This window comes from Dendrobates tinctorius, unplaced genomic scaffold (assembly GCF_039654945.1).
Source record: "Dendrobates tinctorius isolate UK_male_01 unplaced genomic scaffold, ASM3965494v1 ptg000020l, whole genome shotgun sequence".
Classification (NCBI taxonomy): Eukaryota; Metazoa; Chordata; class Amphibia; order Anura; family Dendrobatidae; genus Dendrobates; species Dendrobates tinctorius.
This window is the reverse complement of record NW_027361688.1, coordinates 56,945,316-56,972,552: the sequence shown is the minus strand read 5'-3', so window position 1 is coordinate 56,972,552 and position 27,237 is coordinate 56,945,316. Positions and strand designations below refer to the sequence as shown.

At 42.9% G+C, this 27,237-nt stretch overlaps 2 protein-coding genes across 2 annotated transcripts; one reads left to right on the top strand and one right to left on the bottom strand.

Moving 5' to 3' along the window:
- Positions 1–1,150: 1,150 nt before the first annotated feature.
- On the bottom strand, positions 1,151–4,286 carry NDUFA2 (NADH:ubiquinone oxidoreductase subunit A2). Its single transcript, XM_073568082.1, has 3 exons — positions 4,088–4,286; positions 3,527–3,633; positions 1,151–1,437 (listed from the first exon to the last, which is right to left on the bottom strand). The coding sequence occupies exons 1-3, from the start codon at positions 4,189–4,191 to the stop codon at positions 1,346–1,348; spliced, it is 303 nt and encodes a 100-aa protein (XP_073424183.1). The 5' UTR covers positions 4,192–4,286; the 3' UTR covers positions 1,151–1,345.
- Position 4,287: 1 nt separating this feature from the next.
- On the top strand, positions 4,288–27,199 carry IK (IK cytokine). Its single transcript, XM_073568081.1, has 20 exons — positions 4,288–4,435; positions 7,800–7,863; positions 8,724–8,816; positions 8,909–8,968; positions 9,229–9,396; positions 10,445–10,559; positions 10,687–10,757; positions 11,774–11,820; positions 12,255–12,418; positions 12,972–13,080; positions 14,160–14,199; positions 14,305–14,548; positions 14,918–14,936; positions 17,195–17,271; positions 19,912–19,991; positions 21,797–21,854; positions 23,653–23,741; positions 23,949–24,057; positions 24,410–24,444; positions 26,855–27,199. The coding sequence occupies exons 1-20, from the start codon at positions 4,420–4,422 to the stop codon at positions 26,880–26,882; spliced, it is 1,686 nt and encodes a 561-aa protein (XP_073424182.1). The 5' UTR covers positions 4,288–4,419; the 3' UTR covers positions 26,883–27,199.
- The last annotated feature ends 38 nt before the right edge of the window (positions 27,200–27,237 follow it).

The window sequence follows — 27,237 nt, the reverse complement described above, 5'->3', positions numbered from 1 at the left end:
AAAAAAAAATATCTACACTATTTACAAACCACGACCATATCCTATTTTACTACGCATCTGGTTCCACCACCATGCACAGACTCTTGATATAAGCCACAAAAACACTTTTTTTTTCCACAGCAAACATAACCTTATCCTAACTACATTCATTACCCCCAAACCCACACTAGCCATCAAGTTCAAGACAGTTCTACAAGCTTGGATCAGACCCCAAAATTTCCCCAGATAGGGCCTGGGATAGACCAATCTTTATGACACCGCACACGAACCCACCCCGCCTAATTAGTTCCCCTTAATTACAGCAGTGCTATCCTTAACTACCAAAACAACAATATTCTAACCAAAACTCATTATTTGCTCAAGTTTGCCATTTGCTAACCCTTTCCTACTATGCTTTCCTTGTAAAAAAAAAACCAAAAAACCTAGGGTGAGAAAAATTAGCCCACCACGAGAATTTGGAGTACTACAGGACTAGGGCACCTTGAAGAAGCCCCTCCAGAGGCGGGAGGCTCTTCGTGCAACCAATCTTTCATACCAGGTCACCAAGCATGTTGATCCCTTCCACCAGGAGGATTTTACTACCCGTAGAAACTAAACACCATGCGTTCCTTGTAAAATATTTATCTACTATACTAACTAGAAAAAGCATAGTCTTTTTCAAAAGCATGGTCTGAGCATTGTCTAACAGGCTTTTATTAGCTGGGTGACCCGGATGTCGTCGAGACGATCTCGGGTCACTATGGCAACAATTAGGTCCTCGCCTTAACGCAGAGGGGGGCCACAATTGGACAGGAGAGGGAACCTCCTCACTTTCCCAGCCTCCTAAATATTGCGATCAATATCGATTGCGGCATTTAGGTGGTCATACAGCTGGGAGAGGTAAGAGCTGGGTCCAAGCTATCATGATAGCCGAGCTGGAGGCAGTGATTGAGCAGGCACAGCTTCTTTACCCGCACGATCGCTAGGACATATCCATAGGTCAGAAACCCCTTCCCAACCAAGATGTATGGATAAGTCCAAGGTCATGAAGGGGTTAAAGATCATTCTGCTATGGTCTGTAAACTAACTTCTGTTTTATCTACTTGTAGATAAAGGATAAAGATGAAGGGGTTTCATCCATGAGATGGAGAATCAAAATGACAGCACCGTGTACTTTCCACTTTTTATTCAGACCACATTAATAAGTGTTCATATGTTAGTAATAATAAATGGATGGTAGCTGCAGAGATGGATTTCTCTTTTCATGTTAAGTACAGTCCTATAGATGATCATCTCCTCTACTGTTTCACTTTTCATCAGGGCAGACACTTCTTTATTTCCTGTAGATAAGTTGAGCAGAAGAACTTCACTGTTTGCTGTTTACAACTGACTCCAGGGCTCTGGCTACTTGGTCAGCAGACTGATTGTGAAGAGGAATGCTCACTTCTTTTCCAAAATCTAAAAAAAGATATTATAAGAAGAAGCAGAATGACTAAAAATTGAAGACAAATTAATGTCACCTGGATTTAGCCATGTAATCTGAGAGCAACATGTTATAGGAGCAGAGACTCTGATTCCAGTGATATATCACTTACTCGGTTGCTTGCTATAGTTTTGATAAAATTCGCTTTGTAAACTAGCAAAAGATTACTATTTGAGGACTAGTAAACCTGCTACCATGTAGTCCAACCACGCCCCCATCACTGATCAACAGCTTTCTGCCTATGCACTGTACATACAGAAAGTTGCCAATCAGCTGTGTGGGCAGGGTTATACAGAGCTCAGCATTCAGATAACTGCTAGATCTGCAGGAGAGAAAACTGATTGCATTAAAACTGTAGCACCCAGCAAACTATGCGACGCATCACTAGAATCAGAGTCTCTACCCATAAATCTGGATACTTCTCAGATGGGGTAACGAAAATCTGATAAAAGATTCCATTTAATAGACTTAAAAGAGGTTTGCACACTCATTCAACAAGAGTACACAACCCTCTGCTTTCAGACAAAGTGCTTGCTGGGGGATGGCGTGGATATGTTCCTGAAAGATTGACTATTCTAATCAAGCATCATAATTGTGCCGCTGGCCAGAACTGCATGATCTCTTGCTGCAATCAAAGCTGGGTTGCCTCTGCTGCAAGTGAGGAGCCCAAGGGCACCAAGGCTGGTTGGATTCAGTGATCGGCAGCTACAGTGCAGTGCTGGCCATCAGTATAGCAAAGAGCTTATGAGACCAGTCACCTAAAAGAGTGCAGTGGTGGCCAGTAACCTAGCTAAAAGGGAATCTGTCACCGCCGGGTCATACATGACCTATTAATATGGGCATACAGATGATAGAAATGTTACACTAGTCCTACCTCATATTAATGATCTTGATGCTCAGAAATGTTGTATTCTGTCTTTACACAGTATTAATGATTCCTTACAGGCATCAGGGCATGGGGTGCTGTAACAAATCCCTGCCTCCTTTCCTCATTGTAATACTTACCCCTCTCCCATTCATGTTAGTGCATGAATCTGTGCTGCACTTTATGTACATGCTCAGTAGTGAGGCCGGGCTGTGGAGTCATAGTGGAGATGAATCTGTGCTGCACTTTATGTACATGCTCAGTAGTGAGGCAGGGCTGTGGAGTCATAGTGGAGATGAATCTGGGCTGCACTTTATGTACATGCTCAGTAGTGAGGCCGGGCTGTGGAGTCGTAGTGGAGATGAATCTGTGCTGCACTTTATGTACATGCTCAGTAGTGAGGCAGTGCTGTGGGGTCAGAGATGAATCTGTGCTGTACTTTATGTACATGCTCAGTAGTGAGGCAGGGCTGTGGGGTCAGAGATGAATCTGTGCTGCACTTTATGTACATGCTCAGTAGTGAGGCAGGGCTGTGGAGTCGTAGTGGAGATGAATCTGTGCTGCCCTTTATGTACATGCTCAGTAGTGAGGCCGGGCTGTGGAGTCGTAGTGGAGATGAATCTGTGCTGCCCTTTATGTACATGCTCAGTATTGAGGCCGGGCTGTGTGGTCGTAGTGGAGATGAATCTGTGCTGCACTTTATGTACATGCTCAGTAGTGAGGCCGGGCTGTGGAGTCGTAGTGGAGATGAATCTGTGCTGCCCTTTATGTACATGCTCAGTAGTGAGGCCGGGCTGTGTGGTCGTAGTGGAGATGAATCTGTGCTGCACTTTATGTACATGCTCAGTAGTGAGGCAGGGCTGTGGAGTCGTAGTGGAGATGAATCTGTGCTGCACTTTATGTACATGCTCAGTAGTGAGGCCGGGCTGTGGAGTTAGGAGTCAAAGAAGTTTATGAGTTGGAGTGGAAGGTTTGGCTTACCGACTCCACAGTCCTGCAGCTCCCATTAATGAGTTTTGGCAGCCGCCTGGTGACAGGTGATGGGCTGAGGTCACTATACAGATCTCCTTGCCCTTTGTTACATAAGTGCCGGTGGTGCATATTGCCGATTGACTACCAGCATTACCATCTCATGTGTTTTGCAGCAGAGGATTCTTGGTGGCCTTCACTCTTCATAGACTCCATTTTCAAGTACTCACCGTATCTTGCCCACAATTTGGGTTGAACTTCAGAACATTCCCTAATCAGTATGGGAAACTCTGGATTTGCCTTTTTCAGGGTCACATAGTTCTGCTCAACAAAATCTCTGGAGAAAAAAAAAAAAAAGAAGAAAGTTCAGCTTATCCCACCAGATGGTTTATAATCATTAGTGACCGGTGAGGTTATGAAACAAAGTACAAGTTTGTCAGCATTAAAGGGGTTGTCTGACACCTATAACCCATGTTCCTTAATGGTTTGGCTGTCGGTGCAGGAACATGTGACCCGGGTCTAAGTGTAAGCGGCATTTCTATCGGAGGAGGCTGAGGACAGCTCTGGTCCGGGGGTTTGGAAATACAAGTATTCATCACCTTCTCCGGATTAATATTGGCAGCCATTTTTGGGACGTTAACTCTTTTGTTGTTTATAGCAAGTTGCCTTGCTTCCTGGTCAGGAGGCCTGTAACACTACAAGTCCCAGCAAGCCTAACAGTGACATTGTCAGGAAGGTGACTTTAGCTGGCTAGGACACCCGCCGTATCCCCCCGCATTTTTCCTCCTCACCTCACCCCCTGGCTGCCCGCCGACTTCTGACACAGGTGAATCCTGACCTCCTTCACGTTCCTGCTCAGCTTTGACCCGATATTTCTTACTATGGTGGCCGCCATCTTTCCTAAATCAACGCTCACATCTGCAGCCAATCGCTGCTAGGAAGAGTTAGTAATCGACAGCTGCCCTGACCAATCAGCATTCAACTGTCTGCGGCTGCCTCTGCCGGCGTCTCAGCCAATACAAGCGCGCTTCCGGTCACGTGCTGGTAATGTTAACGTCCGGGGGCTTGTGGGTAAAACTGCGCTGCTTCCTGTTTATGGTTCCTTGTGTTCGCGGCCGAGAAGATGCCTGAAAGAGATGGTGAGTTATAAAGTCTGTGGGACGCCTGTAATGTGGGCCCAGGGCGGAGGCCTCAGGAGCACAGCTATATGTGAGCATTGCAGGACCACAGGCCGATATTGTGGAACTACAAGTCCCCTAGTGTCCTGAGGCGTCACAAATGCCTGATACTGATATGGAATATTCCACTGTGAATTGGGGTATTTTCTCCAATAAAGGTTCACACTGCGGAATATTCTTGCCCATGTTGTGGCTGTGGTGTCCAATCGGCCCGTGAGTGTGGTGGGCTGGAACTAACAAGACCAGAGATGTATGCACTCCTCAAAGTGGTGGAACTCTGGGAACCGCAGGATGTAGACACGTTACTGATCTGCGGTGGTGGAAAATGGAAATAATGTTTTCAAAACATCTCGATTTACTCAGCATCAGGTGTGAGCGCCACACACCTACGTCCTGCACTTACAGCCTCGGTTGCTATCAGTGAGCTTATTAATAGTTGTCTGAGGAATGTTCTGTGGTGCTAAACGCATTTGGGCAAATCATCAAGATCCTCTGCTGGCAGCTTCCGTTATAACTGCTGACCAATGACCTCCCACATGTGATCAGTGGGAGACAAGTCTGGAGATGCTGCAGACCATGGTAACATATTTAGGCCATGCTGGCTGCATACAGTAGCACCAGCAACATCCAGCCTGGGGTGGTATTGAAAAACCGCTCCTGGGACATTTTGGAGAAATTGCGGTACCACTGGCGCTATAATGTACATTATGCCTTCCGACACCATAATGCCATGAGTTGGACCGGTGAGACGTTCCTTTGTGAAGGCCTTTTTGTGGCATGGCTCTTGTGATCTTTGCAACGATAAGTCACACTTCAGAGATTGGTCTGGAGACTACATGGGCAACATCGTGAAAAGGCTTTTACTAGGGAACGTCACATCCGTCCTACTACCATGATTATGGTGTGGGATGGCATAATGTACGATAGCCGGACACTTCTAGTCTTCATTCCAGGTAGACTAGGCTCAATGTTGCATTGATGTGGTTTCACTATTTCTTCAAAGTTTCACAGGAATCCTTTTTCAACTCAAAGCCCGGCCGCTAGTGATGAGCGAGTATACTCATTGCTCGGGTGTCCTCCCGAGTATTTTGGCGTGCTTGGAGATTTAGTTTTTGTCGAAGTAGCTGCATGATTTACGGTTGCTAGACAGCCTGAATACATGTGGAGATTCCCTAACAAACAGGCATTTCCCACATGTATTCAGGCTGTCTAGCAGCAGCAAATCATGCAGCTGAGATGACAAAAACTAAATCTCCAAGCACACCAAAATACTCGGAGGGCACCCAAGCATGCTCGGGAAAACCCAAACAACGAGTATACTCGCTCATCACTACAGGCCACATGTTACTCATCCTACTGTGAGAAGCCTGCCATGGCCTGCAACGTCTCCAGACTTGTCTCCCATTGAGCACACCTAGGACGTCATTGGTCGGCAATTGCAAAGGGAGCTCGAGAAATAGATTTTTTTTTTGTTGTTGGCATTGAACTATTGACAGGTCTGCCAGTACACCAAGGTAATTGGAGCTAATAACTAGAGTTAATACAAATTCATGATTAGAGAAATGTGTTTTCCAAAAGAGATGTGCACCACACAGATTTGAAAAGCTTTGGGTGCTTTTATTAGATGCCCCTGGACTGGCCACAGCAACACTCCTTCAAGGAAGGCTACTGGTATAGCTGGATAGGGGAGATGGCTGCTCACTGGTACTTATGTTCATGTCATATTGTATTTCTGTAGTTGTTTTTTTCTATATATTGTGTTTCGGCCGCCATACACATTAAGGCCTCGTTACACATAACGATGTCCCAACGATCCGACATGATGGGATCGCTGGGACATCGTTAGGCTTATCGCTGGAGAGCTGTCACATAGACAGCCCTTCAGCGATCAGGACCAGCGAGCAAGCTGGTGTCTTATGTAAACATCGGGTATCCAGGAGCCGCTGTTTACCTTGGAAACCGGCGTGCATCCCCGTCACACACAGCGATCTCGCTGGCAAGATCGATGTGGCGTCACAAAATCAGCGATCTCGCTAGTCAGATTGCTGTGTGTAACGTGGCCTTTAGACTAAAGTTGGCCAAATCCGCCGATATCAGTGGGATTGGCCGAAAGTTGGAACAGAATACTTTGCCATGTAGAATTTACAAAGGCCGATTTTTTTTTTTGTGTTCTCTTGACAAAAGAAGAGTTTAGTTGGCTCTGTCATAGAGAACACGGGAGTATTCGGCTGAGATGAACATTTCTGTGTAAGGGGTAGACAAGAGAGAGCTGTTAGCTGAACAGTCGTTCGCCCAGCAGCTATCTGATTGGGACCCTAGAATGTGTATACTTTTAGCTTTGTAGATGATATATTTCTTATATTTGTTATTCACATGTCAATTTTGACTATGGAAATATGTTGAAATGCAGAACTATGCAAGATTTAAAGGGCTTATCCGCAACTTTGCTTATTTTCGTTTTGGACTAAGCCCTTACAAGCAGGTAGTTCTGTTCGGTGATGATCTCTGTTGGCTCCAGTGGTGAATTTCTGGCTTCATTTGACCTCACATTAACATTGTCACTCTTCCGGGCTGCTCTGTCGATGGTGCTTCACTGCTGACGTCATGCTGATTAACAACTGGCTCCCTGCAGTTAAGCAGAGGGGAGGTGGCTGTCAATCAGCATGACATCGTGATGGCCCGTTGACGGAACTGAGTGGAACAGAAGAAGCTGCTGTGTCAGCATGATGTCACCAGGATCCACAGAATCGTCAGCAGGTGCAGTCACCTGAAAGAACTGGCAGATTTTTAGCAACTCTTATCCCCATACAAAAAAAATAAGCAAAGTCGCGGATAACCCCTTTTTAACAGGCTGTTATAGTCCACATTTATATTAGATAGCTGTGGGTTTGACAGTCATTTAGTGGACAGCTATCTTTATTGATCACCCCAAAAGTAAAACCCCCTCCCAAAGAAAGGCTCAGCTAAGCATTCTGGTCTTTTCCATGAGAGAGCTGCTGCCAAAATTCATATGGCAGATGCTATTCTCAAGTAGGAACAGAAGGATCGAACCTTGGAAATCCAATAGGCTGGATCCTGCTCTCCCCTCACATCGTCGTGAGGCTCCCATTCACAGACTGTCGGTCAATTCCGCTGATGGCCGCGCATTCTGCCAACTTTAGTCCATAGTATAGATTAGCCTTTAGACTCATCAGTATTGTATGTTGTGCATATGTGAAGGGGGATGCTTTTTTGTTGTATACACTTTGAATATTGTCTATTAAAAATTTGAAAAAGATGTAATTATGCATTTCTTATGCTAATCTTTTATTTCTTTTCATTCTAGGTGAGTTGTTCTCCAATCCTCTGGCCCCAGATGGCCATGAGGTGGAAGATCTGCATTCGTATCAGTAAGTAATATTCTTCTACTAATTGCTACTGTATGGGGAAAAAAAAAAAACCACATGACCGTGTGTTACTTCACATTTGCTGCCTGCTCTTCTTGGTAGATGTGGGGTAGCTGTAACCATGAACACTTAGATCTGCCCATGGGCTGTACACATAGGACCTATTTAATCATGTGTATTTGCAAGGTTGCCTCATTTTTTATTTTAGATGCAAAAGATTAATATTTTCTCCAAATTATTTTGTGCATACACATTATTTTTTTTTAATTTGTTCTGGACAGTTAAAATAAAGCAACCATAACATTGAATAATCAACTTTGGGTTTTCAGGCCCTTCTTATGAAAGTTATATCTTGAAATATAAAAAATAAATAACTTGTGCTTACAATAATCCAACTAGTAGGGAATATTTTTGCATTTCTTCCAGGCGGAAGGTGTGCAAAATAGCTTTCTTTATCGCCTTATTGGGGGACACAGAATACCATGGGTGTTTGCTGCTGCTGCTGCTAGGAGGCTGACACTATGCAAAACAAGAAAATTAGCTCCTCCCCTGCAGTATACACCCACCGACAGGCACTAGGCACCTCAGTTTGTGCTTAGTGTCTGTAGGAGGCGGACCGGGATTGCATTGCTTTCAGGCGGAAGGTGTGCAAAATGGCTTCCTCCAGAAAGAGAACGACTGTCTCTATAATGTCACATATAGCAAAGCTGTATATTCAAATCCCTTACCTGGTACACTATAATATAGGCCATTGGGCAGAATTAACTGTGGCGATATGGCGTCCAGTCATTTAAACCTAGCTTAAACTTTGTGTGTGAGCAACCTTATTGCATTTACATACGTAACCTCTATTTGTTTTGTAGGTCAAAGCTGACAAATGAGGACTTCCGTAAACTTCTTATGACCCCTCGCTCGACTCCTTCTTCTGCACCACCAACCAAATCCCGCCATCATGAGTAAGTAGACATAGTAGTAAGGACTTGTTACAAATGCTGTTTGTGTTTGTTTTTTATATAACTTCCACCTATTCCTGGTTTGTACCTTCTAGGATGCCACGTGAATATAATGAGGATGAAGATCCAGCTGCTAGAAGAAGGAAGAAGAAAAGGTAACCTGAGAACTACACCGTCTCTCCAGGGTTGAAAATCTGTAGGATAAAGGAAGAAGTTTCACCTTGGAGGAATAATCAGAATTTTTCGTTAGTTTATTATTTTAGCTTTTTCTATGAAGGCACAAAAATATTATTTATTTCAGAAGACAAGATTATGTCACATAGTAGTCCTTTATTACCGCGGTTCAAGTAAATTGAATGCTATATTACCAGTTGAGACCTTAACTAATTTTTTTTTTTTTTTTTGCCACATACAGCTATTACGCTAAATTACGGCAGCAAGAAATTGAACGCGAGCGAGAACTTGCTGAGAAGTATAGAGACCGAGCCAAGGAGAGACGAGACGGGGTCAACAAGGATTACGAAGAAACTGAACTCATTAGCACGACTGCAAATTACAGAGCGGTGGGACCTACAGCTGAGGCGTAAGTTTTCATATTACATTTTATTTAATACAGGATTTTTGTATTTATATTTTTTATTGTACTTTTTAATTGTTTAATATCTTATTTATTTTGTTGCTATTTCCCTTAAAGGGATTTTATATAGTTTTCAGTGTCTGATCAGTGACCTCCCTAAATGGTGATCTATTAGCTGTGATAACCTGACGCTTGAATAATGATCTTTCAAAACCCCTGGGTTTCTTTTTCTTTATTCAGTGTTGTGGATGGGGTTTAGACTTTACAGATATTTTCTACTGATTCATTATTTGTGACCTTTTAGTAAAGTCTCAAAATTGTTAGGCAAATGTCCTCGCCTAAAGTGATTTTTATCTACTGGAGAATTTTGTTGCGCAATGTTTGAAACTTTTTCCACAAAGTTTCAAAAAAAGTTAGTCAAAGATTAAAAAAAAAAGAAAGACAATATTTATTTTTTGGTGCAAAATTAATGAACCACGCACGCCATTTTGAAAATTTTGTTGTCAAAAAATGACACCGAATACCGAAATATAAAAAAGAAAAGTGACTTTAAAAATACAACCAAATGCAAATGATGAATCTAAGCCATATTGTTTTCACATCATCAGAGATGGTGCTATTCTTTGGGTTAGTAAAGAAGTTGGGTTTTCTTTTTTGTTTATTTCCTTCTTACACTGTGTGACCCTGCAAATGGCACCAGGGTGGTAATTAGAGTTGTTAAAATGGGATGTGCAAATTGATTTTCATCAGCTACAATAGTGGTTTGTGGCTGCTTGAATGAGACAGGGAGAACTGCCTCTTACCCGACGGCGTCTGTCTCTCATCTCTTAATTGGATGACCTGGTGCAACGTCACATCGTAACGATGACGTACCAGACCAGCTAATCGAAAGAGATGCGAATGCTGTCTGGTAAGAGGCCATTCTCCCTCTCCCATTCCAGTGGCCAGAGATCACTGTTGGGGCTCATGGAAAGGGCCAGGCACATACATTCTCACCGCCCTTATCATAGTCTTTTAATACAGTTTGGTATTAAACGCATTGGTTATTTTGCAGTGACAAGTCAGCAGCAGAGAAAAGGCGTCAGTTGATCCAGGAGTCCAAGTTCTTGGGTGGTGACATGGAGCACACTCACTTGGTGAAAGGTCTGGATTTTGCTCTGTTGCAAAAGGTAGGAAACGTCTTTCCTAAGAACTGTATGAAGTTCCTATGCTACATGGATCTTTTGCAGCTAATTTCTATATATTTCTTGGTTTATAAGTTACAGACCCTTTACATGACCTTTTGTATGTTGATAGGTCCGAGCTGAAATTGCAAGCAAAGAAAAGGAAGAAGAAGATCTTATTGAAAAGCCCCAGAAAGAAACAAAGTGAGTATCATGGTTTTTTTTTTTGTTTTTTTTTCTTAAGTAAAATGATGTTCCTTCTGGTGGTGGGGGGAAGGGTATGGTGGGGTAATGACTAATTTATAATCCATGTGAGCACAGATTTTCTAAAGAAAGCAACGCTAACGTCTTCACTTGAGTTCAGATGCAGTCGAGCATAGACTCTCATCCAAGAAAATAGAAAATTGGGTCGATTGTGCAAACGACACTCTGATCAGAGCAAGATCTAATTCTCCCAGATGAGGAGAATATGGAGAAAAAATGTCTCGATCTTCATTCTGTTTCCACGCACTCATTGATTTGCATGGAAGAGTGTGATCCGACTATTGGATGAAACTCGGGCACGCAGCAAAGTTTTTTTTTTTTTTTTTTTTTTTTTTTTTTTTTTTCCAGACAGACTGTCCGAAGAAAAACATCTGACATGTGCACGGTCCCATAGACTAACATTGTTTTGAGTGTGAGCCGACATTTTGTAGAATCGTACTCAAACCAGAATACAGTCGTCTACAAGAACCCTAAGAGAAATACACAGATGAGGTTGCAGAAGTCTGCACATTTCACCATATCCCCCTACCCCATAGTGCTTGCATACATTGTCCATTTGCTAGGCTAAGCATGTTGGCTCCAGAATACTGAATGGACATAGTCTGGAAGAAAACCTGGTTACATGATTTTTATTTTTTTTACCCTTCCTTGGGTTGTGTTTGTAACTTTTCTCTTGTGTTTCAATACACACTTTGCCAATTGTAGCAGAATTGAAGGAGCTGCTAATACTTGCTTTTGGCTATAAGGGTAACCTTGGATGATAGCTATAAATTTGAGTTACTTGCTATAACTTGTGAGGGTCTGAACAAAGGAAAAATTAGTCTAATTTCTCAGTGTAGGGGTTGCAAAACATGTGCAGTTACTTTTAAATTAATCTGCATGTAAGCAGCTAATTCACTTCACTGTAATGTCATTAAAACTTTTTTTTTTTTTTTTTTATTATAATCTTTTAACAGAAAAGATGAAGATCCAGAAAATAAGATTGAATTTAAGACTCGACTCGGTAAGTCTGTACTTCACAAGGTGTACTTGATCTTTAAGAGAACATCTTATCTATCTGAATAACAATCCAAAATGTGAAAGGAAAAAAACCCTGCAAGATGGAACAAGTGGTTACGTGTGCTAAATATGGAATGATCACCAAACAGTAATCTTGTGATCATCCAGAATAAAGTCATATGCAATGGAAAACTGAGAAAATGGTGGCACTCGCCAGTTCTGTATAAAAGTCCAAAGTTTATTCACATAAAACAAGTGGCATGAGAGAGAGTGGAACAAAGCATGGTCGACGACTTTTTTGGCTGTTCCATTGCAGGACCCTTTTAAGCGCAGACAGGTGTGACATGCTTGTTGTCCAATTTGGACTTTTATACAGAACTGGTGAGTGCCACCATTTTCCCGTTTTCCAATCCAAAATGTGTTTCTTATTTTCACTAGGACGGAATGTGTACCGTATGCTTTTTAAGGGCAAAGCATATGAACGCAATGAGCTCTTCTTGCCTGGACGGATGGCCTATGTGGTAGATTTAGATGACGAGTATGCAGACACTGACATTCCAACCACACTTATCCGAAGCAAAGCCGATTGCCCAACCATGGAGGTAAATGATATAGTATATATTTCTAAATGCATTCCACAACCCCCTTTAGCTTGATCTTCAGAAGCAGATGGTCTAAATGATTGTAAGACATACAGCAATTTATTGGATGTTTAAAATGCTCGCTGCTCAGCAGGCAAAAGTACAGAGTTCTGCCTAGGCCCTTGCACAGAGATGTGTACAGTCTCAGTAGAAAGTCTATGAGCCCATACGCCACACTTTCTCTTGAGTCTGTATACTATTCTTTTGCAAGAGATCAGTGCTTCTGCCTTCTAAGCTTCACGCTACAGAGCTGATATTTGAGTGATTGTTGGAGGTCTCAGGACCAAGTACCAACATCCCCACCAAATCGGCTGCACATATTAGGTAGTACCTATCGTTTAAAAAAAAAAAAAAAAAAAAAAAAATAGAAATGATAGGTTCTCCTTCATATCAGGGTTTCATTTTTACATGTAACCTTTTATTAAGCCTCCATTCACCTTGGATATATCCATCATGTGGTTGATATAATTGTCTTCTTTTCTACTTCCGTTTTACAAAAACCTCTACTTTTCAGGCTCAAACAACACTCACAACAAATGACATAGTCATCAGCAAGCTGACCCAGATCTTGTCCTACCTAAGGCAAGGAACCCGTAACAAGAAGATGAAGAAAAAAGACAAAGGTATTTATGTAGTGCCTTCATGTCTCATGTGTTGTAAACTAATTATGGTTTTACCTAGTTGGTAATAATTTAATTTTCTTGAAGTGGTCCTTCCGGGAGGTGTTTTTTTTTGTTCTCCCTCTCCAGATAATCTTTGGGATATAATTCTTTCTCTCGTGCACTAGTTTTGATGATTCCCACCATTCTCCCAAGCCAAAACTTAACATACATCGTGATGTAGGCTATTCCTGATATATCTTGGAGGGGAGGCTACAACCTATAGTCCTGTATCTACAGTCCTGTATCTACAGTCTTACAGTGACTTACTTCGTCCATAATGTTGACTAAGCTTATACTGCTCAGTGCCGTATATACTTATTTTTGTTGTCATTGTGGGCATTCACTGTATGGGATGGGCCAATCTGCTGCTCTGAATTTTGCAGTTACACAGCCACAACAGAAACTAAAAGGACATTTCTGGCCTCAGTTCAGATCGTGCGCTGTGAACAGATTGGAAAGCTTTCTGTTTTTATGACCAATTGTTTACAGACTTTTCTGCTGGAAAATGCAAGTAAGAACCTGATATGTATAGATTACTGTTATAATAGGCGACTTGGTTATGGATGACATCTTACATCAGCCCTAGTCTGGGGATTGTTCACAACACTGGAGAATGAAAATGTGCAAGATCTTACCTCTGATGTGCTTGGCAACTAGAGCCAGTCATTGTAAGATTACTCAGAAGAGAGCGCAATGTATTAGACCATGACTTCAAGATTTTGTCACGTTAAAAGGGTTGTGCACTACTTTACTTTTTTATATGGATGACCTATTCGGATAGATCCTCAATGTCAGAATGATGGTGATCCAACACCGAACTCCACCGCTAATTTGCATAGGAGTTGAACTGCAGGACCTCGGAGGATCACTACAGTGTGCTAAAGAGATGGTGCTCCGCTCTTTACACTGTCTATGGTATACGGTTTTGTAGGTTATCAATATCATAGTAGTGGTGTACCCCAATAAAGGTAGGAAGTGTCTAGATAGCCAGCTGCTGAGCTTACGAGAGAAGGATTTTATACTTTGTTACTTCTTTATAGGGAAGTTGGATGACAAGAAACCTCCAGAGGCTGACTTGAAGTAAGACCCTTTATATATTACCATATTCTGACTTTATATTTTACGTAAATATTCCCGTGTTGGACATAAGACCACATTGTATTCATTTATTTCCTTTCATTTAAGTATCTTCGATGATATTGGAGACTACGTGCCAACTACAACCAAACCTCCTCGTGAGAAGGAGAGAGAAAAGCACAGAGAAAAGGAGCGGGATAGAGAGAAAGAGCGACCCAGAGAGAGAGACAGAGACCGAGATCATGAGCGTGACAGAGAGCGGGAGAGAGAAAGGACACGGGACCGAGAAAGGGACAGGGAAGAAGAAAAGCGGAAGCACAGCTACTTTGAGAAGCCAAAGGCTGATGACGAGGTAATTAACATACATTATATCCATCTATTCCTACCCCACCCTAATAGATTACTGAAATACTGCAATTAGGGTGTTTACACCCCACCCTATACATTAAAAATTGTTCATTCTTAAGTTGTATCACCAGTCAGATGGAGTCCTATATCTCATGACATATGTAGGCGATAGTAATAGAATTGCTTTTGAAGGGTTTCTCTGGGGGTTGGTGGCATGTCCTTAGGACACCCCAATCGGCATAATGAAGAGCATTTGTCCCAAAAAAGCCATTGATTTTGTGTTTCGTGCTTTTGTACATGTTTGTAATAAAAATATATATGTAACATGTCATAGATGTGCATTTTTCACCTTTTTTTTCCCTTTTCCTTTCAGCCTCATGATATTGACAAGGGTGAGTTACATGTACACTACATATAAGTAAGTGGTAAAGCGAGGATTATAAAAAAAGTTGTCCAGTAGACACCGATCCAGCTACGACAGAGGTGGAAAAAAATGAGAACATTTTAACTGTAGGAACAGCAATGACTGTGTGCAAACCATACCTGTATTTTATGGTGGTGTAGATGCATTCCTGAAGCACTATTGTGACCAGTTACCCTGATTTCCTCACATGGCTGTTTTAGTTGTTGCTAGAATTTGTCGGTATTGCATTTAATTAGAAAAGTTTCTCTATCGCTTCATTGGGGGACACAGAAACCATGGGTGTATGCTGCTGCCACTGGGAGGCTGACACTATGTATAGGAAAAGGTTAGATCCTCCTCCGCAGTATACACCCCACTGACCGGCACTAATTTCTTCAGTTTAGCTTAGTGTCAGTAGGAGGTGGACACGGGTCTTTCATTAGACCCATATCTACCTCTGTGCGTCGTTTTCTTTTCAGGTTCCGGAGGGATACAGAGTGAATAGTCACATCTGTAGTCCCGTAAAGAGACTCAGTACAGCTTGTACTGCCACCCCGTATCCTCCTAGCTCTCCACGGCAGGACCAAGAGCCCCGAGCACGGATGCGTGTCAGGCGATCCAGCTGGTCCTCGCTCCCGTCTTCCACCCACTCTCCCACCAGAGCCTGTCGGTCTGGAAGAGACGCGGACATCCTTCTATGGAAAAAGACAGGATCACGAGAAGAGCCTCAGGTAGAGGGTAAGTATGGGATGCCGGCGTGCCAAGCCCTTACTCTCTCTGCCCTCCCTCCCATGACTCCCCGGCTGCACCTAGCTCTTTTCATTTGGGCAGCCACGCTGCAGGCTCGGGTACCTTGTGGAGCGGGCGCCCTGAGTGGCATTTCCCCAGGTATCACGGCTCAACCCCCCTCCCCTCTCCCCGGCTGCACTTATCTTATTTCAGCATCAGCAGCCGGGCGGCAGGCACGGATCCTGGTTCAGCTCAGCAGCCGGGCGGCGGGCATAGATCCATAGCGGAGTTAATTTCGCGGCTGTGCGGCGTCACCTCCGCGCTCCCCGCCAGCCGCCGCATCTAATCCAGGCCCCGGCTTCAATTGGGGCCTTGTCCGGCGTCGCGGCCAATACGCCCCCCGCCTTTTCCCTTAGGTGGGCTTCTCTCCCGCCCGCCCCCGCCCTCTCCCTCCACGTCGGCGCTATGGAGGCGGCGCTGAGCCCCCTAGCCTGCCTATCAGCAGCGGGCGGTGCCATTCTTGGCTGCAGTTACTCCCGCCCTCCTCCTTGTCGCCTCAAGGAAGCGTGCGCTTTTTCCTGGTCAGGGCGATGAAGGTTTACCTGGCTAGGACGTCTCCCTTGCGGAAGACACTCTTTTTGTCATTCCAGATGGTGCGCGGAAAGGTCAGCCGGCCTCTAAGGCTACCATTGCTCGCTGGATCAGATCGGCAATTTTGGAGGCCTACAGGGTCAAGCATTGAGTGCCCCCTCCTGGAATTAGAGCTCACTCTACCCGGGCAGTGGGTGCCTCCAGGGCGGTGCACCACAGAGCTTCTGCAAAGCGGCAACCTGGTCTTCGATCCACACGTTTGCCAAATTTTACAAGGTCCACACCTACGCTTTGGCGGATGCCAGCCTGGGCAGAAGGATCCTGCAGGCGGCGGTAGTGAGTCCTCAGACCTAATGGAAGTTTGCTTTTCCCTCCTCAGGGACTGCTTTGGGACGTCCCATGGTTTCTGTGTCCCCCAATGAAGCGATAGAGAAAACAGGATTTTTGGGTTGCTTACCGTAAAATCTGTTTCTCGGAGCCTTCATTGGGGGACACAGCACCCTCCCATATTCTGCAACTCCTGTTCTTATGTTGATTACAGTTGTCCTGTTTTCATTCTGTTTTGTTACTTCTACTGCTTTCTCACTAACTGAAGAAATTAGTGCCGGTCGGTGGGGTGTATACTGCGGAGGAGGAGCTAACCTTTTTCTATACATAGTGTCAGCCTTCTAGTGGCAGCAACATACACCCATGGTTTCTGTGTCCCCCAATGAAGGCTCCGAGAAACAGATTTTACGGTAAGCAACCCAAAAATCCTGTGTTTCTCCAAGAAAAGAAATGAAGGTCTGTACTAAGGGTGATGTACACCCAGTCCTCACCTGAAGTCTTATTGTACTAAGCTCCTATTGTTTAATGACATGTGAGAAGATATGGAAGGCGAACATAGCTGATAAATTATTGTAATGAAATGGTATCTTTCTATTTTAGGACCAGGATCAACCAAGGATCTTCTTAAGTCCATCAATGATAACTTTGCTGGAGCTCCTGGTTGGGAGGGAATAGAATATCCTTTCTGTCTTATTTTAAATGTTCAAGCACCAAGTAATTTATTTCCTATACTAGTTGTTTTGTGCTGCCCAAAATGTGTCATCATGAATCGTAACCTGACTGCCCAAGTGTAGCCAGGTATATTCCTCACTGCAGCGTTTCTGAGAAAATATACTGGTTGAGGCCATAGCCGGAAACCAGACTAGTCCGATACTGCCACTGGCTGACTTCTCCCCAGCACTGGTGCAGGTGATTGATGGGTTCTCTGTGTATACAGGGAGAGACCTGCCAATCACCAGGAGCAGCGCTGAAAACAGCCGGACGGATTGTCAAACTATAATATACCTGGCTGCAATAGTGTTCTGGGCAACATGAATCGCCTGACAAATTCCCTTTAAACCCTACCTGATCAGGTGATATTCAGCCCTTTAGCTTTTTTGCTTTTTGTGGGATGAGTGACACCATCCATTTTATCATGTGATGCACTGGAAATTGGGGGGGGGGGAAATTAATGTGGCCAAAACTAAAAAAAAGAACCCACGCAATTCCACAATTGTTTTTTGGGTTTTGTGTTTACAGCATTAATTACAGTTAGGTCCATATATATTTGGACAGAGACATCATTTTTCTAATTTTGGTTCTAGACATTACCACAATGAATTTTAAACAAAACAATTCAGATGCAGTTGAAGTTCAGACTTTCAGCTTTCATTTGAGGGTATCCACATTAAAATTGGATGAAGGGTTTAGGAGTTTCAGCTCCTTAACATGTGCCAGCCTGTTTTTAAAGGGACCAAAAGTAATTGGACAGATTAAATAATTGTAAATAAAATGTTAATTTCTAGTACTTGGTTGAAAACACTTTGTTGGCAATGACTACCTGAAGTCTTGAACTCATGGACATCACCAGACGCTGTGTTTCCTCCTTTTTGATGCTCTGCCAGGCCTTCACTGCGGTGGTTTTCAGTTGCTGTTTGTTTGTGGGCCTTTCTGTCTCAAATGAAAGCTGAAAGTCTGAACTTCAACTGCATCTGAATTGTTTTGTTTAAAATTCATTGTGGTAATGTCTAGAACCAAAATTAGAAAAATGTTGTCTCTGTCCAAATATACACTCACTGGCCACTTTATTAGGTACACCATGCTAGTAACGGGTTGGACCCCCTTTTGCCTTCAGAACTGCCTCAATTCTTCGTGGCAGAGATTCAACAAGGTGCTGGAAGCATTCCTCAGAGATTTTGGACCATATTGACATGATGGCATCACACAGTTGGCGCAGATTTGTCGGCTGCACATCCCTGATGCGAATCTCCCGTTCCACCACATCCCAAAGATGCTCTATTGGATTGAGATCTGGTGACTGAGTTGGCCATTTGAGTACAGTGAACTCATTGTCATGTTCAAGAAACCAATCTGAGATGATTCGAGCTTTATGACATGGCGCATTATCCTGCTGAAAGTAGCCATCAGATGTTGGGTACATTGTGGTCATAAAGGGATGGACATGGTCAGCAACAATACTCAGGTAGGCTGTGGCGTTGCAACGATGCTCAATTGGTACCAAGGGGCCCAAAGAGTGCCCAGAAAAAATTCCCCACACCATGACACCACCACCACCAGCCTGAACCGTTGATACAAGGCAGGATGGATCCATGCTTTCATGTTGTTTACGCCAAATTCTGACCCTACCATCCGAATGTCGCAGCAGAAATCGAGACTCATCAGACCAGGCAACGTTTTTCCAATCTTCTACTGTCCAATGTCGATGAGCTTGTGCAAATTGTAGCCTCAGTTTCCTGTTCTTAGCTGAGAGGAGTGGTACCCAGTGTGGTCTTCTGCTGCTGTAGCCCATCTGCCTCAAAGTTCGACGCACTGTGCGTTCAGAGATGCTCTTCTGCCTACCTTGGTTGTAACGGGTGGCAATTTGAGTCACTGTTGCCTTTCTATCAGCTCGAACCAGTATGCCCATTCTCCTCTGACCTCTGGCATCAACAAGGCATTTCCGGCCACAGAACTGCCGCTCACTGGATTTTTTTTCTTTTTCGGACCATTCTCTGTAAACCCTAGAGATGGTTGTGCGTGAAAATCCCAGTAGATCAGCAGTTTCTGAAATACTCAGACCAGCCCTTCTGGCACCAACAATCATGCCACGTTCAAAGGCACTCAAATCACCTTTCTTCCCCATACTGATGCTCGGTTTGAACTGCAGGAGATTGTCTTGACCATGTCTACATGCCTAAATGCACTGAGTTGCCGCCATGTGATTGGCTGATTAGAAATTAAGTCTTAACACACAGTTGGACAGGTGTACCTAATAAAGTGGCCAGTGAGTGTATATGTCAGGGGCACAGATTGGCCATTTAGAACAGCACCATGCGCTGGTTGTACACTGTAAATGCCATTGTCTTAAATTGATAGCGGCATTTAACAGGTTAAAAGCCTTGGTCCGAGCTCAGCTCGCAGCTGTTGAAGGCATAGGATAGCTGAATATCATCTGCCAGGAAAGACGCAGGCTCAGTACCTGTACATTATACGTCGGTAAGACGTTACCGTTTGTTCTTTGCACTGTACAAATAGTACCTTTTAGTGACATTTTTAGCTACTTTGTTGAAAAGTGCAGTTGGCCATTTGTTTGTTACACTTCTTGACAACTGCAAACAATGAAGAAACATGAGGACAAGAAGCAGTTGGGAGATTTCTTTGGCATGTGGAACAGTTATGCAGAATGTTACCCTGGAACGTAAGTACGGCCTGGCACAGTAAAGCTGGTCGGGCCAGATTTGGCTTTTGGGTTCTACACTTCTCAACATTGAAATTGCCACACCAAGTAGGGAAATTTGAGGAATTACAGTAATCACAGGATTTATCGTCAATGATATGCAAATGTAAAAAAAAAGTCCAAAACAAATGTGCAAGCAACATGCAGCCCATCTTCGTCGTGTTGAAAAGGGCCTCGGGGACACTCTGGAGAAAGTCATTTCACAACTAAATCAATGTAACACCAAGCAGATAGTGTACCTGGAATGAATCCTATAGGGGTCTCGCTACTGTACATTGTCACCCCACACCATAATTCTGGAATTATGATTAGTGATGAGCGAGTATACTCGTTGCTCGGGTGATCTGAGTATTTTGGCTTGCTCGGAGAATTAGTTTTCATCATCTCAGCTACATGATTTGCGACTTGTAGACAGCCTGAATACATGTGGGAATTCCCTAACAAACAGGCATTCCACACATGTATTCAAGCTGTCGCAGTCGCAAATCATGCAGCTGAGACAACGAAATCTAAATCTCCGAGCACGCCAAAATACTCGGAGGACACCCGAGCATGCTCAGGAAAACCCGAGCAACGAGTGTGCTCGCTCATCACTAATTATGATTTGTGTGAAGTTCCCTCATTAAGGCCTCTTCATGGCGCTACCCACTTGGTCCCCAGACGAATCTATGGTGATCGTTGCATGCAAGACAAAAGCAGGACTGATTGCTGAAGAAGATAAACCTCCATTCCAGACACCATTGTCCGTCTGGAGGCCACATGTTCCATGAAGAGGCCTTCAACGTTACACTGGTCATACTCCTGAGATTATGCTGTGGGCTTCCTCAGGCAGTCATCAATAACCTCATTAATAGCAGCCAATGCATGTAAATGGGTCTTTTTTTTTTTTTTTTTTTTTTATGATTTTACATATCAGTAACATGTCTACCAATCCTGTTATTTTCATAATTTCACTTTTCCTTTTTGGTGTTGCAGTTTCAGTGTGAGTGGTGTTATGTATGTAAAGTGTTGTGGAATATGATAGCGCTATACAAGCAATGCATAATAATAATAACTACATTGTTTTATAGGCCTTCTATTAGCACAAAATCATGTTCACTCCAAGCACAGGCGCTAGATGAACGATTTGGCCGTGCCAAGGCTGCAAGTTCAGTGCACCGTCTCACTTGTTTTCCTTCATCTCCTCCTTCTAAGAAAGGCAGAGATCAATGCAAAACAGGTAGGTAGGAAGGTGCACTAAACTAATTGCCATGTCAACGGTGCACCAAGCGCCTGACCTTGGTTTTGGACAGTCGTTTTATGCTGACCGTCTCCCTTTAATTGCATGTAAAGCTGTAGAATACCCAATCCTTGCTGATTGCCCATATATTTAAGGGTCTTTCCCAATGGAAAGTGTCCTATTTTGTGCTGTGAATTTACAGTGCTCGATCCATTGATCAGTGTGTTCAGTTTTCCAGGTGTTTGGATACATCTGTGCTTGGGATCCATAGCTTAATGTCTTACAAGGACCTTGCATGTCCATACAAAACATTTAGAGACCATTCACCAATGTGCACAATGTAATTATTCATTTCACCTGTGGTGGTGCTGTAGAGTAATTTGAAAAAATAACATGTGGACCTTTTATCAATAAGGGTTTGTCTATAGTGGACAGCCTCTTTAAAACATGTATTATCTTCTTGCATTCTAACATGTTAGTGTAAAGGACTGTTCAGGTTAGATATAAATAGTATTTAATAACAATTTGTTCTCCTGTCGCTCTGCAGTATGGATGATATGGCTGTTGACAGTGATGAAGAAGTGGATTACAGTAAAATGGACCAGGTAAGTGTCCAAGAAATGTCACTTCTTAATTTGAGATATCAAGAATGATCATTATTACTTATCACATTCGTGTACCATTATCCTCCTATTGACTTAAAGGGAACCCGTCCTGTCGCAAAATGCTATTAACCTGCAGGTAATAGGGTTAATGGCGTCCTGAAGCAGTGCTGCAGCCGCATTGAGAGCCCTGCTGCCTGTAGGAAATAAAGTGTATTCCTCCCTGCAGCTTCTGGCTTTCAGTCATAGGGTTTGTGCTAATGGTGCGTTTTTGTCTTTGTTTTGCTGTGCAGTTTTCTCACAACCTGAAGAATTTCCTAAAACCAGCAAATTGAATGAGGTTCCTGTAGTTTCATGCCCACATTATTTTTCTCCTTGCAGATTTATATCTTTAGTATGTCAATTGTTTCAGCGTTTTTTCTGCTGATTTTCTCCGTACTAATGAATGAGGAAAACGTGTGAATTTTTGGCTTGAAATTCTGAATGTGTGCACATACTCCTAGAACCACTGCTGAGCTATGACTAAAAGTCGGAGGCTGTCGGGAGGTATAAGGCCTTGTGCACACGTAGTTTTTTTGGTGTGCAGATTTTGTAGAGAAAACCGCAGGACACCCCTGCGGTTTTACACCTCATAATGGATGAGGTGTAAAACTGCAGCGTTTCTGCACCAAACAATTGACATGCTGCGGATTGTAAACCGCAGCAAAACCACGCGGAAATATCCGCAGCATGTGCACAGCGTTTTTTAATTTCCATAGGAAATAAAGGTACTGTACAACGCAGCAGAATCCGCACCATGTGCACATACCCTAAACTTCATTTCCTCCTGGCAACAGGGCTTTCGGTGCAGACGCCACACTGCTTTTCAGATTAACCCTATAGCTGCAGGTTAATAACATTTTTGGACATGAGTGGTTCCCCGTAAAAGTTATCTGCTTGCAATCTGGTTTTATGTAAAAATATATAATAACCTTCTAAACCACAAACAAGAAATTGTTTAGCTGTCTGATAATCTTTGTGTTTTCAATCATCGCCAGTTTAAGAATTTGCGGTCGGTGAATAAAAACACTTGTTTCCCAGTTTTAGATAAACTGTGGCAAAGTGAATTCATTGTATGCAATCATTAAAAGGAATCGGTCATAAGGTTTTTCCTACCTCATCTAAGAGCAGCATAATGTAGGAAGAGAGACCCAGATTCCAATAATGTATGACTTAATTTCCTGGGTGCAGCGGTTCTGACAAAATCCATGCTTTTAGATTTAGCGATGCAGCAGAGCTGAGAAAGCTAACCCCACCCACACCAAGCTCTGTATAAACAATGTCTATAGACATCCAACAACTTATCACAGGAGGGGCGGAGTCTGATGAGAGCCAGCTAGTCACAGCAATGATAACCACTAGGTGATAAAACCTCCAGTGAAATTAAACAACAGCACACAGTGTGTCCCATTGTTGAAATCTGTGTTTTAACTACTACCTCATGCTGTCCTCAGATTACATAGCAAAACCTGCTGACTGATTCCCTTTAGCTGCAAAACTCTGTAGGTTTCAGTCCAGGCTGTTAGCTTACAACTGCATCCACTTCTCAGAGCATGTATGCACAGGTTTGCTGTCTCTGAATGACAAGAAAACATTTCTTAAAAATGGAGGCTGGAAACAAAGTATTAGTTTTTTTTTTTTCTTATGTAGTGATTAAAGGGGCTCTCCGAAATTGTAGATATGGTATCACATTTTGGCATTTAACATCTATTATGTATGATTTTAGCGGTTATTAAATAACTTCTTTTCTCCTCCTTTTCAGGGAAATAAGAAGGGACCTCTGGGACGATGGGACTTTGATACACAAGAAGAATACAGTGAATATATGAACAATAAAGAGGCTCTGCCAAAGTGAGTAATGGTGTCCGTGTTACTTGGTAGATACCAGACACCAGCAGTCTGAGGAAGGGATGTCCAAACTGGATGTCCTAGATAACTGTTTACATTATTATTGTCTGATACTTTTTAGAGTTGTGTCCTGGACTCTTAGGAGTGACTCAAAATGTTCAACCAGTTATGGTTTCAATATCCTTCATACTAAATTTTTTTGTTCCCTAGAGCTGCATTTCAGTATGGTATTAAAATGTCGGAGGGACGTAAAACCCGACGCTTCAAGGAGACAAATGAAAAAGCAGAACTGGACAGACAGTGGAAAAAGATCAGTGCGGTAAGGATATATTTATGTAGCATCATCAACTTCCACCGCAGTTTTTTTTTTTTGCACATCTGGAAGGAGATGATGAAACCTTTTGTTCAAAGGAAAACTGTCTCAATTGATGAAGTTCCAGTTTTCATACATCTAGGGTAAAATCGAAAATTAAAGCAGGGATATAGTTAGTTAATATTGGAAACTACCTCCGTTTCTCTGTGCAAAGTTTCTAGTCATCTCCCTAAAATACGATTGTGGTAAAGGGTAAAATTACATGCCTTGGGTCTCTTTGTGTATACAACCTAATATTATGCTCACTACGCTGAATATTTTATGTCTTTTAATTCTGATGACTATGTACTTTGTTTAGATCATTGAAAAACGTAAGAAGCTGGAGGCTGACGGGTGAGTGTTTGCAACTGAAACCTTGTTGGGTACCTTTATATATTATAGTATAAAACGTACTATAGATAATTAGAGAACGCCACCAAATGTGTAAATTCTTCTCTTCTGTATCTTGAGATATGAATCTTCAAAGGAAGCAGTTAGCTCATTCATGCTACCTAAACCTCAGGCAGCAAGAGCCCGAACCTGGCTGCATAATTGTAGCCAGGTATGCTTTTTCTATGAAATGCTGCCGCAATTCAGCGATAGAGTATGTTGGATGACCTCTCTCTCTTTCCCAGCACCGTTGCAGGTGATTGTCTCTCCCTTGTGTGTATGAAGGTATTCACATCCTAATTCGAGTAACGTTTTAGGAATTACAGCTTTTTAATATGTAGGGTTTTTTTTTTTTTACGGGTTCAAAAGTAATTGGACAGTTTTTTGATGATGGATTATTCCCTTGTTAAATCATCATCAATTAAGCAGGTAAAAGGTCTGTTGATTCCACTTGTGGCATTTGCAAGTTGTTGCTGTGAACCCACAACATGTGGTCAAAAGAGGTTTCAATTGAAGAGAGAGACTATCATTAGGCTGAAAAAAAGAAGAAATCGAGCAAAGAGCTGACATGTTAGGAGTGGCCAAGTCAACAGTATGGTACATTCTGAAAAAAAAACAAACTTGGGAACTCAAAAAGGCCTGGACATCCATAGAAAACATTGGTGGATGAATGTAGAATGTCTTCCTTGGTGAAGAGAGTAACCCCTTTGCAACATCCACCCATGTGAAGAACATTCCAGGAAGTTGCTGTTGCAGTATAAGTCTACCATAAAGAGACTTCATGAGAGAAAATACAGGTGGTTAACCACAAGTTGTAAAGCATTAATCAGCCTTACAAAATAGGACAGATTAGACATTGGCAAAAAACATCTAAAGAAGGCAGGTCAGTTCTGGAAAACCATTCTTTGGACAGATGAAACAAAGAACCCGTACCAGAATGATGGGAAGAAAGGATGGAGAAGACTTGGAACAGTTCATGATGCAAAGCATACCACATCATCTGTAAAACATGGTGGAGGCAGTGTGATAGCACGGGCATGCATGGTTTTCAATGGCCAGGTTCACTAGTGTTCACTGTTGATGTGTCTGAAGACAGAAGTAGCTGGTTGAGCATGAAGTATCGTCCTTTACACTTCAGAATTAAGATTCAACCAAATGTAGCAAGGTTGATTGTACGGCACTTCACAGTCCAGATGGACAATGACACAAAATTACTATGAAAGCAAACCAGGAATTTAAGGCAAAGAAGTTGAATATTCTAAAATGGCCGAGTCAATCATCAGATATCGACCCCATCAAGCTGCATTTCACATGCTTAAGGCTGGTTTCACATTTGCGTTTACAGCCGCAGCGTCGGGCTGCGCATGGCTGCCGCTAAGCCCCACCCCCTGCCGTGCCTCCGACGGTAGCTCCACCTACAGGCGCATGACGCTACATGCGTCATGCGTCCCCTATCTTTATCACTGAGGACGCAGGCCGTGCGCGGAATGCGTTTTGGCGGCGCCTGCATCCTTTTGACGGTGCGCCAAACGCAACCTGTTGCAATTTGGTTGCGCTCGGCGCACTGTCAAAACGACGCAGGCGCCGCCATACGCATACTGCGCACGGCCTGCGTCCTCAGTGATAAAGATAGGGGACGCATGCAGCGTCATGCGCCTGGAGGCGGAGCTACCGGCGGAGGCGGGGCTTAGCGGCGGCTGTGCGCAGTCCGATGCTGCGGCCGTAAACGCAAATGTGAAACCAGCCTAAGACAAAAGTTAAAGCAGCAAAAGCTCACAAACAAGAAACAACTAAAGTCAGCTACAGGAAAGGCCTGGCAATGTATCAAAAAGGAGGAAACCCAGCGTTTGACGTCAGTGGTTTCCAGACTTCAGGCAGTCATTGCCTGCAAAGTTAACGTTAATTTGTCCAATTACTTTTGAGCCCCTGAAGTGAGAAGACTTTGTAGAAACAAGGTTGCAATTCCTAAACGTTTCACGTATATTTTTTTTTTTTTTAAATAAAACCTGAACGTCTACACTTTAATTGCATCTGGTTTTTTCATATTAAATCCAAAATGGTGGCAAGCAAAACCCAAATCTCGAAGATTCGGTCACTGACCAAATATTTCTGGAAATAACTGTGCTTGTTCACGGGAAAACATGTTTTAGAATAAGTCTATCCTTGTTTTAATAAAACTTGAATATTCTATAATCTTTGTTTACAATCGGGCCTGAATGTGCTGTTTGCTGACATTGAATGAAACGGGGTCCGTTAGTTAAAAGGCTGCAGACCTGTCCTGATCATATCCGTGCATGCGTAGGATTTTATTTTAATTTGTTCTGCAGTATTTTACCTTTTTCATCTAAATGAACGCTTTGTCCTTTCTTTTCAGGGTTGAAGTGAAAAGACCTAAATACTGAACTGGTGTATGTGTCACATATAGGATATCAGATGTGGCATTTTTAGTCAACGCTTATATTAAAGTTGATTTCTTGCACACAATGGAAGCTTTCATTTTCTGGAAGGATGCAGATTACCTCCTAACTGCAGACTTGCATTGGTTAGTTCCATAAGATGCCTTCCTCCAATTTGGAAGAGTTTCACAGAAAATGTACAATATGTCAAGTTCTAGGTAGACTGGTATTACGTTTTTTTTCCAGTAACATTGTATGTTTCTTGTAGCTTTGATTATAGGCGCCCAGTATTGTGTAAGTCCATTAAATATTTTCGTGTCCTATCTGATTTGTACGTTTTTTTTTTTTTGTTTTTTTTTCT